We start from the raw sequence: 14,484 nt of genomic DNA, 5'->3' as shown, positions 1-14,484 counted from the left end.
GAAGCAATAGAGACCAACAGCAACTTGAAGAAAGTAAGTGAAATTCAGTGGGAAGAACACTTTGAGAAAAAGTTAGTAATATCCTCAGAGAGATCAGAGAAGAAAATGCATCCATGAAACAAGAACAGCAGGTAATAAAATAAAAAGAATATTCAGAGAGCAACAGTAAGAAAGCTCTTGGGAATTTAAAAGCACAGAACCCAGATGGAGGCCCACGCTGGGCACCCAGCCTATACTTGCCCCTTCACCCACTCTGCACAATGTGGCAGAGGCCAGGCTCTCCTCTCCAAGGAGCTCTGCAGACCCCATAGGGCCCCCAAGTCCATGATGGGAGTCATCCGGAGACCAGAGAGGACATGGAGACCCAGACACAGGGGGAGATCCAAAGGGCCAGGAGGAGACAGAGGTTCCACAGCTGAGGCTGAAAAGCAACGGAGGCTGCCAGCTTGGTGAGCTTATGGACATCCCCCAGGAGTCCTGTCAACCACTGACCCAGCAGCCATGTGCCTAGCAGTGGCCCCATCGTACAGGTAGGAAAGCTGATGCTCGGAGAGCCTGAGTCATTGCTCAGAGTCTAAAGCAAGGGAAGTGAAAAGCTGGGAGTGAGAACTCATCTTAACTCAACATGCATGCAACAAACCAGCTACGGCTGGAGTGACTCTGCCTCCAGTCTGACAACCTGCGCTTGGATTCAAGTCCTAACCATCGACACTTACCAGCTAGGAATCCTCGTTTGATCTTGGCACTCAGCTCGCCTCTTTCTGCCCACGTGTCACCCATCAGCACCAGAAAGTTCCTCCCAGGTATCCTTGGGGCCCGAGGCCCTCCAACCAAGCTTCTGGCCACAGCAGGGTGGTAGGGAGGCCCCAGGGCCCCAGTGGAATATGTCCCCCAAGGAGACCATGAAGGACCTGTGGGCTGGACCCTGCCTCTGCCCCAGACTGCCTTGAAAGCACATCACGCATGGGTCTATTTTTAGCCAGGCCCCAGCGGGCAGCCAGCCACTCAGTGTTATTCTAGACTGTGGGGTCATCGGGCTGGCCGGGGTGAAGGGGAGCCACAGCTAAGGCTGTGGAAATAGTACCCCTGGGAGGAAGCACCCTGTAGATCGAGGGGGAGGGCAGGAAGAGTGGGGGTCCAGGGCAGGGAGTCAGGGCCAGGAGGGCCGAGCTGGGGACAGAAGTCAAGGAAAGGCTAGGGCTTCCCTGGTGGCGCAGTGGTTGAGAGTCCGCCTGCCGATGCAGGGGACACGGGTTCGTGCCCCGGTCCGGGAAGATCCCACGTGCCGCGGAGCGGCTGGGCCCGTGAGCCATGGCTGCTGAGCCTGCGCGTCTGGAGCCTGTGCTCCGCAACGGGAGAGGCCACAACAGTGAGAGGCCCGCGCACCGCAAAAAAAAAAAAAAAGAAAGAAAGAAAAGGCTAGAATACTGGGAAGGCAGCAGGCGACAGGGCCTCCCTGGAACTGGCATCGAGGGGCAGGGAGGGGTACCTGTCTGGTGTCTCCTTGGTGAGGGAGGCAGTGCCAAGGAAGGCAGATGCCAGGGTGAGAATGAGGGACGTGATGGAGATAGTGAGCTGTGCAGAGAGAGAAGGAGCAGGGGAGGGAAAGGAAAGAGAAACAGACAGACAGAATGACAGACCCAGAGAGAGAGCCAGGGGCGGGGAGGGGCGACAGCACCCACTTCCGGGGCCAGAGAATCACTCCCAAGCCTGATCTCCCCCTCCTCAAAGGCACCCAGTCTCCCTTCTCCCACTAGGGTCTCTCAGCCTTGGTGTAGGAGCCCCAAGACTGCTCTGCATCCCTGAATCCTTTCAAGATTCTCCCTGCCCACCACCCATATAAAAGAGGACAAGCTGGGACATGACACACGCTTGTGTACACGCATACACACACACACACACACATATATACACACACACACATACACACACACACACATACATACATACATACACGGCCTCCTGAGAAGAGACCAGACAATGGAGAGGGGAAAGGGGTGTCCCTTTGTCCCCCTGCCCAGCCTTGGGAGTTCAAATCCACACAAAGAGCTTCACAAAGGGCCTCTGGCTCCCAGAGGGGGAGATAAAAGGGGGAGGAGGGGAGGAGGAGAGGGGAGACCCCAGAGCTGGAAATTCCTGGTCAGTGGGTCTGGGAAGCAAGATGGGGGCTGTTCTCACAGCCACAGAGGCTGCTGGAGAGCTTAGGGGGAAGGGGAAGCAGGGGTGGGGCCTGGGGCTCCTGTGCTCAGTGGGTAAGGAGAAAGCTGGGGCGAGAAGTGGCTTCCTGGAGGGGGCAGTCAGAAGTGCCGACCTGCTAGAGGCAACTGAGGGAGAGGTAGCTGTGTTTCCCTGGCCAGCCTGAATGAGAGGGGCAACAGGACTAACCCCACCCCAGCCCCAAAGAAGGCAGATGAACCCCTACCCGTTCCTGACACTGCCTCGGGTCTGGCAGGGGGGAAGGTGGGTGCCTTCAAGGCTGAAGGCCAGGCCAGGAAGGGGGGTGTCCCAGGAGGACTGCCTGGTCAAACAAGACAATGACTTCTTTCTCCCAAGAGACCACTGAGAACAAGAGGAACCCCAACCCTAGTACAGTTGAGGGAGGCTGTCTTGCTCAGCAGAAAGAGAACGGGTAAGAGGCAGGAGGCAGGCCAAGTGCAGAGAGCCAGGAGCCCTAAGATCTGGCTCGCATCCCAACTCTGCACTTACAGTAATGAGACCATGGACAAGTCACTCCCTGGGCCTCAACCTCCCCATCTGTGAAATAGGGTGATAATGGCTGCTCACATGACTTTTCAGGGTTGTTGTGAGCATCGTGTGAGGCTCGTTTTAAGGACATTTATTATCATTATTGCTAAATGACCTCTGACCTGTCTGCCAAGTCAGAGACCCTAAGCCCAGGGCTCTCCCCATCCCTCTCCCTCTTTGTGAAAGAGGCTCAGAGGTGAGGCCCTTGGCCAAGCCAGCAAGTGAAGGGGTCAACCAAATGACTTCAAAGGCCCCTTCCAGGAGGAGAAGGAAACTGATGTTTATTGAGGGCCTGCTAAGTGCTGGGAACTTTACCTACATCGGCCAACTTAATCCCCTCCCTAACCCCGTGAGTAGTTGTTATCATTCTCATTTCCCAGATGAGAAAACTGAGGCTCACAAAGTTAATCAGTGGCAGAGACCAGACTTGCAACCAGATCAGTCCTGCCCCTGGTTCCACACTTTTCTGCTACAAGCCCTCCCTCATTTTATTGGTATCTGTCCCACCCCTCACCCCCAATCCCTGAACCCCAGAGCAGAGCTCTGAGAACAGCCTCTTCCTAGCACACCCATCCCCAGCTGACCTCAGGATTCAGGAGTCCAGACTGCAGAGGGTGAAAAAACAGGGAAAGAGGTGCCAACAAGACCAGAATGTGGACGGGCTGGAACAGTGCCACCTGCCCACTGTGTCCCACAGCTTGGCATATACTCTTTCCAACAGCCTGGCAAGGTGGGCTCTACTGTGCCCATTTCACAGGTGAGGAAGCTGAGGCTCAGAGACACTATTAGTTTGCCCAGGGCACCCAGCTAGGAAGCAGTTAAGCAAGGACTCATCAGCTGCCTGTCCCCAAGTTCCTGCTCCCTTCACGACAGGGCCAGCCTTGGGAGAGGCAATGTTGAGTCACACAGGGAGCCCAGCGGTCTTGCAGGAGAACCATGAAGAACTGCTCTCCCCCCAACCGGTTACCTCCAACACACTCAGCCCCTGCTGGCTTTGCTGCAATTCCATGAAGAAGCAAGGGAATAAATTAGCCCTGCTTAGCATATTGAGTGGCTGGGGATCAAGAGGCCAGTCTGGGTGGCTCACGCATCTCAATGCAGTCTGCAGTGGTGGGGAGCTGCGGTGGCGGGGGGCGGACAGTCTGACCGGGCTGGGCCTGGTCCGACCGCCCGCAGACGGCCTCAGCTCAGTGCCCAGAAACACTTGCTTCCACTCCAACTTCATTCCCCTAATGGTGTCACAGCTTGGCTCGGCTCTCTGCACCCCTGCCCCACACTCCGGCCAGCCGGGCCAGTCCGGCCAGTCCCAGAGGACACCCAAGGTTAGCATCAGGGGTAGTATCGAGCTGCCCGGCCTCTCCTAGGATGAACTTTGAGGTGGATGGCTCTGTCCAGGGGGTAAGATTCCTGAATGCCCCTACCCAGAACCCTCACTGGCCCAGTGTGCCTGTGCTTCAGTTTCCCCCTCAGCACCGAGGTACCTCAAGCAGGAAGGGAAGATGGGGAGGGGAACAGAGAGCAGACTCAGAGGCCGGGGGGCAGTCATCCCTCTGCTCCAAGCAGGACCACCACACCATTAACACAACTAAGCTAAAGGATATTAACTCAACAGCCAGGACCCAGCCTGAAGCCAGGCCCCGAGTGAGGAGGCCTGGCAGCCAGGCCAAGCAGGCAGGCCCGGAAGGGAGCATGACAGCCTGGGGCCCAGGCTGCTGCCTCCTTCCAGATCCTTGGGTCAACCCCCTCCACCCCTCCCAACCCACCTCAGACCCCAGGACCAAAGGCCCTGTCCTCCTCTGAGTTCGCAAGGCCCTGTGGCGGCCACTAGAATGCACCGTGCAGACCTCCTGCGGCTGGAGCAGGGGCCCAGCTGTGCACTGAAATCCACGCTTGCTGAGGCCGCACCGCCTCGGGCTGCTCCTCGCCACTGATTCTAAGGCAGACCTGTTCCTGGGGGTAAGACTTGTCTGCCAGCTTTGGTTCCTGGATTGCCTCTCTGCTTTGCTGAACTCTCCTGAGAGGGCACGGCGGTCTAGGGCACTTGCATCGCATTCTGGCTCCCTGTCTCCCCTTCACCCGGGGTCAGACTCACATTGCCATGTGAAGGCTCTCCCAGCCTTCCCCAGCTCCTTCCTTTCACTCAAGCATTTCCCTTAATAAAATCTTTACACATTTAATCCCATCTTGTTTCTCAGAGGACCTGGACTAATAACAACCATTTAATAACCATAACGACACCAACACCAAGAGGTACTCCTTATAAAATGCTATCGATATGCCCCATGATGTTCTAAGTGCTTTTAAGGGCAGCAGAGGGAACCAAGGCACAGAGAGGTTACATGATACGCTCAGCGATGCACAGCCAGGCAAAGCCCAAAGCTGAATTTAGTTTAACCCAGAAGGCCACTTATGTAACAACTACTCCACACTGCCTCCTGTGTAAGAGAGAGACCATCCAACCAACCCTCCCTCCTGCCTCAGGGGGGAAGAAAGAGGCTGGAAAAGGGATTTGAAACTCCTAAGGAATGGGCAAGCCAGATATAGAAAGAAACAGAGTTAGAGCAGGAGAGAGAGTTAAGGAGAGAAAGAAGGCGGAAATGAGACCGAGGAGACCAGGAGGAGAGCCAGCTCTGGCCCTCAAAGAATGCTGATCCTACAGGCAAGAGTGTCTCACCTCCCCAGGGCAGGGGCGGGCTGAGCTATAGGAGCAAAACAAGCAGAAGAGGAAGGAGAAGGCGTCCCTGGAGCACTTTCTGACCACACCCACCTCTTGCCACCCTTGGCCAAGCACCCGCAACTGGCGCCCTCAGGCATGTGACCGAGGTGTGCCAGAGGCAGCAGCCAAGGAACTCTGCAGCCAGGCTCCTCACAGCCCCAGGTCCCAGGAATCGCCATCCCTTCCCGCCTCCCCCATTCCTCGTCCTCCAGCCTCTCCAGGGCAGACACAGCAGGCCCAGCCCGGGTCTCAGGGTCCCAACAAAGCCAGGCCTGTCCCCTGCCCAACCTCCGAGGGAATGACGTCTGGGCTGGGCAGCAAGTGAAACTGAGCCAAAGAGACAAGGCAGAGAGCCAGGGACATACCTCCTCCAGGTGACCTCGCGGCTTAACTCCTGGCCTGCTGGACCCGAGTTCTTGGGGCTGTTGGTTAGGGGATGAAGGGGTGGGTGGAGGTGAAGTCAGGGATGAGGAAAGGGAAGCAGCTTCCAGGGGGCACCCCTTCACACACACACACACACACACACACACACACACGCACACACACATCCCCATTTGGTCCAGCCACAGCCATGTGAGAATGACCCATCAGCTAGCTCTAGTCACCCCACACCCACCTGTCATCCATCCTCCACCCTGTGCCAGGGAGAGTTTAAAATGCAGACTCCCCCCAAACCTTGGTTGAGACTTCCAGAGGTTCTCCATGGCGCATAGAAGTCTAAAGTCCAAACTCTTTAGCTTGGCATTCAAGGCCTTTCCCATGCTGATCCACTCTTTTTTTTCTCACTCTCCTCTCCCACCCTCTACTCCAGCTCCCTGAGGGCATGCACACTTCCACACCCCCTGGGCCTGACAAAAAATGGGCTTGGCTCCCTCTGTGTCACCTTGTAGGACGTAGGTCAAAATGTCACGTCCTCTGGGAGGGCTTTCCAGACTGCCCCAGGCAGAAGAGCCACTCCCTGCCCTAGAACCAGGTGACAGCTTGCACAGGCCTGCCTACACGTTGTCTCAGGATGATGTGTTTGGATGTCTGCCCCCGACCTGCGCCCACTCCACGAGGCCTCCCACCACAGGGTGAGGACTCACTGGGAAAGACCAGTGTATGCACCCAGGACATGGCAGAGGGTGGGTGAGTGGGAGAGAGGAAAGGTGATGGAGAGAAGGATGAAGGGTGGATGGAAAAGAGAAGTTGGAGGAGGGAGCGAGAAGCGGGTGGGTGGAAAGGCAGATGGGCTGAGAGGTGAGCAGACAAATGAGAACTGGGAGGCTTCCACTGACTACAGGACCAACATGGCACACATGGGCACCAGGGCCCACAGACCAAAGCTTTGCCAGAAGCCTCTGAGGATTGGATCTAAGGACCCACCTGGCCATTCTTGACAATTGCAGTTTCAGCTGTGGCAGGAAGAGGGGGTGAATGGGCTTTGATGGGGACCCCTAGAAGTTCCTGAGAAGGGGGTACTGAAGGGGATGCCAAGAGGAGCTGGGCAGAGGCGAACGCTTGAGCTGAGATCAGAAGACAGCTCCACCCCCCCAGCTGGCCTCCTTGTGACAGCCGCCCACTGCCAGGTCCCAGTCCACCACCAGAGTCTTATCTCCCTTCCTACTCTCTTCAAATCTCCAGAACGCCTGCTGTCAGTCGACCTCTTCCAACACTGTAGACATTCCTATTTTACCTCTAATCATGCCTGAGCTTGACCCAGGTGGTCTTATCTCAGATCCCATCCCCACACCTGTACCCACCCAGTTGGTGCCCAGAGTAGCCCTAAGACCCAGGGGATACCGCGGCTCCCCAGGCAGAAAAGCAGCAGGCCACACCTGCCCATCACTGTCCCCTGTGCCTGGCCTCCACCCGGGTTCTCTCTCCTTCTCTGGCATCTTTACCTGCCCCACCCTCACCATCCACCCATTCATCCACTGAGCAAGCCTTATTGAGCTACAAGTCCTGAGATACCAAATTCACTAATCCTTGACTCTGGCCTGAAAACACTGGCTCACAGACTTAGGGGGAAGACAGGCTTGTGAACAGACATTACCAGAAGCACCCCAACTCTCCTCTTCTTGGCCAGGAAGGAACACTAAAGCTGAGGCCCCTCCATCCCCTACTCCTGGGATGGGTTTGGAGACCCGGCTTCCTGCCCTGGGCCCTAGGGCTGCTCAGTCTGGGAGACAGAGGGTCTGGCCTGAAGCACCAGGGCTGGGGTCTCTTGATGGGGAAGGGGTCAACTTAGGGATCAGAGCTGGGACAGTCAGCAAGAAGATCTGGACCCTCGGCGTCGCCTGGGCCTCCTTCACTCCCCACCACTTGGCTTCTCTGCAGATGGCAGCCTCTGCTGCCCCTCCAGGGCTGCCGTGGCTTGCCTGTCCTTGGCGCCGCACTCCGTCCTACTGCCAGGGGCTCTTGGCAAGTTCGTACACCAAACAAGGAGGCAGTGGCTGGCTTCCTGCCCTCGGGAAAGAGAGAAGGACTAGAGGGCGTGGCCCCATCCTCAACCTCAGGCACTCCTGACCCACCAGGGACCGGGGCCTGCCCCCAGAGTGTGGGTGAAGCTGAGAGAGGTGGTCAGCTGACTCCCACCTGCTCCTAATCCAGTGCAGACCTCTAGGGCTTTTTCCTCCTTCCCCTCCGACACCTGAGCCCCATGTGGCCAGGGGGTGGGTGGTAAGATGAGAAGAGTCACCACAAAGGGACATGTTAGGGAGCTAGAGGATCTTCTCCCCTTCCCCAGGATGTCTCTCATCCACGTTGTCAAGACGCTGAAGTGCTCCCTTTGTAGAATGACACCTCGGATTCTTGAGATGCTGGAGTCTTCTAGAGACACACATCAAAATAGATGGATGAGTCTACCCAACAGAAATTAGAACACAGGATCACCAAAAGACATGCATGAAAATGTTCATGGCAGGGCTATGCGCAATAGCCCTGAACTGGAAACGACCCAAATGCCTGTCAATAGCAGAAGTGATAGCTTCACACAGTGGAACACTAGGCAGCAGTGAGAAGGAATGATCCACAGCCAAACGCAAGAATATGGATGAAATTCTCAACCATAATGTGGATCAGAAGAAGTCAGGCACAAAAGAACACACGTGCTCCATTGATAAGTTCTGTAGCAGGCAGATCTATGCTGGTAGAAGTCAGGATAATGAATAACCCTCAGAGGGGAAGTAGTACCCGGAAGGGGACAGGAAGGGGGACTTCTGGGTGTGGGCGATGCTCTATTTCTTGACTGATGCTGGTTACATGGACACGGGGGTGTGTTAAGTTTGTGGAAAGTTTGGGCACTTTTCTGTATTTATGAAACACTTCACTAAACTAAAATGGAGGAATGCCCAATGAAGCCTTGCCAGCTACCATCTTTGTAAGATGAGGGGAGTCATCTTCACCTCGCCCCCACCCCCGCTCCCTCTCACCCCACCTCCAAGCCATCTCCATGGCCTGTCCCTTCTCCTCCAGAATCAGTCTTGGCCTCACTCCGCAGCAAGCCCTCCCCATGACCTGTCACCTCTCTAACCCAAACCATCATCACCTCTCCCCCAGATGACTGCAACCACCTCCCCAGGTCTCTTTGCTTTGCCTCTCACCCCTTCCGATCCACACACACACACCACGTGGACGGCAGTGCTCATGGGGTAGCAGCCAGAGAAAACCTTTGTAAAAGTCCCTAGGAGGTCCCAACTCTTCTCCATCACAGGACCTTCACGTGTGCCATTCCCACCACCTAGAACACTTCTCCTCACTAACTTCTACCAGCACTTTGGCTCCTTGTTTAAATGCCACTTCTTCCACCTTCCCGGTCTAACTGTGATCCCTCTGGTCGCTCCCATGACCTCCTTGACTTCTCCATCGCACTGTTTCCAATAACGCACTTGTGCAACTACTTGTTTGCACTTGGTTCTTGTGCAACTACTTGTTTGCACTTGGTTCTATCTCTCGCCCTGGACTGACACCCACTCTGAAGCCAAGAACAGGGGCTGCCTGCCTTCCTGCTCTGGCTTCAGCTCCCAGCTCCATGCCTGGTTCACAGCAGGTGCTCAAAAATGCTCACGGATGAAGAGACTAGAGCTTCATTGTTCCCAACACAAAAAACAAGTGATAATTATGTGACATGATAGAGGTGTCAGCTAACACTACAGTGGGAATCACATCACAATATATAAATGCATCAAATCAACACATTGTATACCTTCACCTTACACAATTTATTCAATAAAAATAAATTTAAGAAATACATAAACTTACAGTGAAGTAAATTCTATTACACACACGTAATGAATACCCTAAAACTAAAAGAAAAAAAAAAGTTTGTTGAATGAATGAATGAATGGCCAGGCCTGCCTATCTTGCAGGCAGTCTGGGAGCAAAACTCCCACTTGTGCCGGGTCAGGACACTTGGGTTATGGTTCTGGCTCTGCTACCCACTCGTGTGGCCCTGGGCCATAGTCATTTCCCCTCTCTGGGCCTCAGTGTGCTCATTTGTGAAAGGCAGGGTTTTAAGGATCAGGACGCTGGGTGGGCTTGAGGGGGGTTATGATACTCTGTGTGTGTGTGTTTCTGCAGTGGCTGAGTGCATGATATTGTGTGTGTGCACGTGTGTCTGTGTGTGTATCTGTGTGTGCACAAGCCCATGCACATTTCCCTAGCAGGAGAATCCATAGCTTTCATCAGACTCTCAAAGGAATCTGTGACCTTTCAAGGTTCATAACCACTCACCAAGATCCTTCAGCTCTGGAGTCTATGACTATATATAACTAGAGAGAGAGAAAGAGGAAGTAATTCAACCCAGAGTACAGGGAGTTAGATTAGACCCCAGAATTTCCATTATAGATGTAGGACCCCATGACAGGAATGCAGGGGAGGCTGCAGGACCTTTACCCCTGGGGATCTCCTAAGCTCAGTAGGGCTCTGGGCTATTGAGCAGAAGCCGGATGAACTGACCCCCGGAGTTGGCTTTCAGAGAGAGGAGGCAGAGGGAGCCCGGAATCTCCTCCCCTCTGCACCCACCACCTTCCGACAAGCACGCACCTGTCTTGGGATGCAGCAGAGAGCAAGGAGACGAGGCTGGCACCTGGAGATGCCCTCCAGGCCCCTTGGCGCCCAGGTCAAAGAAGGTTTGACGGGAATGCTCAGGAGGGATGCCAAGCCCCACCTTCCCTTCTCCCGAGGCTGGCAAGGGACCAAGGGACGGCTCGGAGTGTAGGGCAGTCATGGGACCCTGAAGAGGCCACCTGAAGCGTGCAAGGCCTCTACCTCCAGGCTCCAATAATCCAGAACTGAGGCTCAGAGGCATGGGAGGCAAGGCAGGCAATCTCCCTCAAAGCCAAGAGGAGGAGCAGACCACAAATTCCAGCCAGGGGAGGAGAGAGGTGTGGACAGTGAGGTCTGGGGGGACCAAGAGGCCACCAGAGCGAGGAGGGCACTGTGGTCTGAGAAGAGGACAGGCTGCTTAGGGGGATGAGTGGGGACAGCATGCAGGGGCAAGAGGACAGGATGGCCTGGTAGGAAGGGGGCTTGCCAGAGGGGAGAGACGAGGGGCGAGGCTGCGGGTGGAGACAGGTGATGTGAGCACAGCCTGAGGCCCAAGGAGAGAAGTCTGGCCTATGGAATGGGGGGTGGAGGGGTCTGTGGCAGGAATGGTGGCGTTTCCGTGGCAGGACCGTCAGTAGGAGTGTGCCCTGGCTGGGAGCCCAGATGCTTGAGTAGCTTCTAAGCCCTGACTCCTGAGGGAGGCTGAGAGCCTGAGAGATGTTTATCCACCACAATAACATGGTAAAACACCTCCTGTGGTGAGGTGATAGGCAGCCTGGCTGCCCTTTTCAGGGTGGCTGAAGTCTCCTGAGAGGTGCGGTGTGAACGGGGGCCCTGGCGAGGGGAGGGAGCACCGGCAACAGCGCCCCCTGCTGGAGCGGTAGCCAGAGGAGAGGTGGGCACGAGCTGGGACTGAGACAGAGTTTCATCCTGCAGCTAAAGGCGGGCTGAGTCATGCGTGAGCGCCAGGGTCTCTCAAGAGGCTGCTCAGAAAACCAGCTCATCCGAATGCAGACAGACACTCGTCCCCGTGCCCGTCCCTGTGGCCGTCACAAGCCCACGCAGGCACCGGGCCCGCCTCCACCTTCTCCCCTCTCCTTGATCTCCCACCTCCAGTGCCCCTGGCTCTTTCCTCCATCTCAGCCCTGCCTGCCTGTCCCTGTCCCTGCCCACCCTCAGCTGGCCCCCCTGGCACCCACCCCACTGCTGGCCACATGCAGCACGGAGAAGGTAGGGAGATGGGGAGTCCAGAGATCCCCCAACAGAGAGTAAAGTCAGGAAGGGTCTGAGATAGGAACAGGTAAGGGAGGGAGACTGTGAACTCACCTCCCCCTGAAACCTTTCAAGGTCAGAGGAGGGTTCCTGAGGCTCTGAGGCAGGCGAGGAGTCCTGATGACCCCTGGGGACGGCCCTACAGTCCGAGAGTTCTGCCATGTCACCTTCACTCTCTGTCCCTTTGCCGGGACCAAGAGGCGGTGGTCTGGGATGCCCAGCTGACACACCCAGGGCCTCACCCTTCCCCCAGGGCCCAAAGCTAAGCTCAAGCCTCCAACAGGATCATCCCTGGGCCACCAGCCACTGTGAGGACTCACTCAACAACTACACCCAACCAAGCCTGTCCCTCACCGTGGTCGGTCATCGTGGTGAGGACCGGAGCTAGAGCTTGGGAAAGACAGAGTTCGCTTTATAAGTGTAGCCCTATGCCTGGCACTGTGGAGTACAACCACGAATATGCCAAATATATGACCTGGAGGGACATCCAGTCAAGTGGGGTGGAGGGGGTCACTTTGGTGTGCACGCGCGCACACACACACACACGCGCACGCACGCGCACTCACACACACACTTGGTTTCACTGGCTGCCGCAGGGAAGGGGGATAAGGGGGAGGGGCTGTGGCCACACCATACATTTTGAGTCGCCCAAACTCTGTGAGCCCCAGGGGGAGGGAGGTAAGACTCCAGCATAATCCAAACCCCACACAGCAAACAAATCTTAGGAGGCTGCAGCCTTCACAGCCCCCAAACAGAAAGGTAGGTTGGGATTTTGCAGGGAGCCTAGAGCAGGGTTGTCTAGTCCCTGGTAACCCCAAATATCTCCCCGACTCCTCCTCCTTGGAGAAATCCAGTGCCCACACGTAAACCAGGTCTGCTGGTTCACAGACAGATGCCTCATCCAGAACAAACACCTGCCTCCTTGCACCGGCTTATTCCCACCCCTTTGCGTCAGCTTCCTACTCGAAAGGCTCCAAGACTTACCCAGAACAGAGAATGCAGGGGTGAGGGTCCAGCTCCCCCACCATCTTCAGGTCAGTCCTGGCTCTAATGGGGCCCTCCTTAACTCAGAAGGTCCCCTCCCTCCTGGCTACAGAGCCCTGGTCGGAAGCAATAGCCCCAGCTACCTGTGGGACACACAATCAACTCCTGGACCAGGTCGGGGGAAATTCACTCTTTCAGTGCCTTTCCCAGCAAGCCCAGCCCTGCCCCTCTTGGGTGGCTCCTAAAACCTCACCTGAATTATTTTTCCTTTTAAGAGTCAGGTCCTACATCACCCTTCTCCCAAGGGCACAAGACAGCCAGGTGAGACCTTGGCCTAACTCGCTGCCCCTTCACCTGGTCTTGGCTCCAGAGCCCCCCCGACAGCTGTCCGGTGCTTTCCCGGCGGGGCTCTTTACCTCTCAGGTGAGCCGGGCTCTGCCCGCCACCCACCCCGCGCGGCGCCCTACCTGAAGCAGTAGCCCCCTGCTCTCTGCGCGGCCCGAGCCCCGGGGCTCCCGGCACTTGGGCGGCGCGGGGGCCAGGGGGCTCCCCGGGGGCTGGGGGCTGCAGGGAGGCCCGGGCTCCAGCGCCTCGCAGCACACCAAGCTCACGGTGCAGCCCATCCGGCCGGGGCGCCAGCCAGCCCCTCGCCCTGGCGTCCGCTCGGCCCAGGGAGCCTGCGACGTCGGGAGGGGGACGGCGACACCCCCAGCCCGTCCCCTCCCGGAGCCTCCTTGGCCCGCAGCTCCAGGAAGCGGGGGAGCACGGAGCCCGGCAAGGGGCGGTGACACGGGCGCGGACGCCCGGACGCAGCCAGTGAGGAGGGAGACCCGAGGGCGCGGTGGCGCGGGGAGGGGCGGCGCGGGGTCTCGGGACCGACCGGGGCGGCGGACCGGCAGAGGGAGAGAGAGCGCGCCAGCGGACGCGATGGGAGAGGCAGGAAGCAGATAAGGAGAGATAATGAGGGAGAGACGGGGACACGGGGAACAGAGAGGGGGGACGCAGCCTCTGCACGCGGGAGACCAAGTCCCAGAGAAGGAGAGACAGACGGGTGTCCCCGTGGTAAGACAGAGCCAGGCTTGAGTACCGCGTGCTCCAGTGTTTACATGCGGTTCCTGGGGGGTTGTGAAACGGGTAGTCCTCGCAGATGCCTGCTCCTGTGTTCTCTGCCCCCAACACTAGCCCCTGGGAACCAACAGTGGAAAGACCCCAGCCTCAAGGAGACAAAGCACAGCCAGGGTGGGAGGGCCACAGTCCGCCTGGGCAACCCACCGGGCCCCTTCCTGGACAGAGCATCTCACCAGTGCTTTCGCTTTCAACCTTTCAGCGGTGAGTCCCAGAACTGGGGGGATGGCACTGGTGATCAGCACTCACCGGGACCCCTCAGAAGAGATGGGGAGGGGGAGGGAGACATGAGATGGGACCCTTGTCCTCCCCTCCACACCTGCACCACACTCCAACCAAGTGACAGTAAAGGTGGGGCAGCCTCATAGCCTCTTTGTGCCACCTGGTGGCCATAAGGAAGAAAGACAAGAGCAAGTGACCGTGACGAGAAGGGGAGAGAACTCGCAGAGCAACAATTGCCGCTACCTCATCGGTGAGTCTGGGTCCCAGTCTGTGTTTGGCCAACAAGCGAACCTACCCCAGGTCTGCCTAAGAGGGACCATCCGCCATCTCACCATTCTGCCCTGGTGCCCTCCAGACTGCCTCTGCCACTTCTGCCCCACAGTCTTCCACGC

General features: G+C 57.0%; 1 protein-coding gene across 2 annotated transcripts in view; it reads right to left on the bottom strand.

Moving 5' to 3' along the window:
- The window catches only part of TNS1 (tensin 1), a gene marked incomplete at both ends in the record, with an annotated part of 226,748 nt that extends 213,380 nt beyond the window's left edge, over positions 1-13,368 (bottom strand). For both annotated transcript variants that reach the window (XM_079710295.1, XM_079710296.1), the window contains one exon: positions 13,213-13,368. In XM_079710295.1, the coding sequence (XP_079566421.1) occupies positions 13,213-13,368 (156 nt within the window). The remainder of the gene's footprint in view (positions 1-13,212) is intronic.
- Between the last annotated feature and the right edge of the window lie 1,116 nt (positions 13,369-14,484).

Source organism: Hyperoodon ampullatus (assembly GCF_949752795.1).
Source record: "Hyperoodon ampullatus genome assembly, chromosome: 8".
NCBI classification, from domain to species: Eukaryota; Metazoa; Chordata; class Mammalia; order Artiodactyla; family Ziphiidae; genus Hyperoodon; species Hyperoodon ampullatus.
This window is presented reverse-complemented; position numbering and strand designations above follow the sequence as displayed.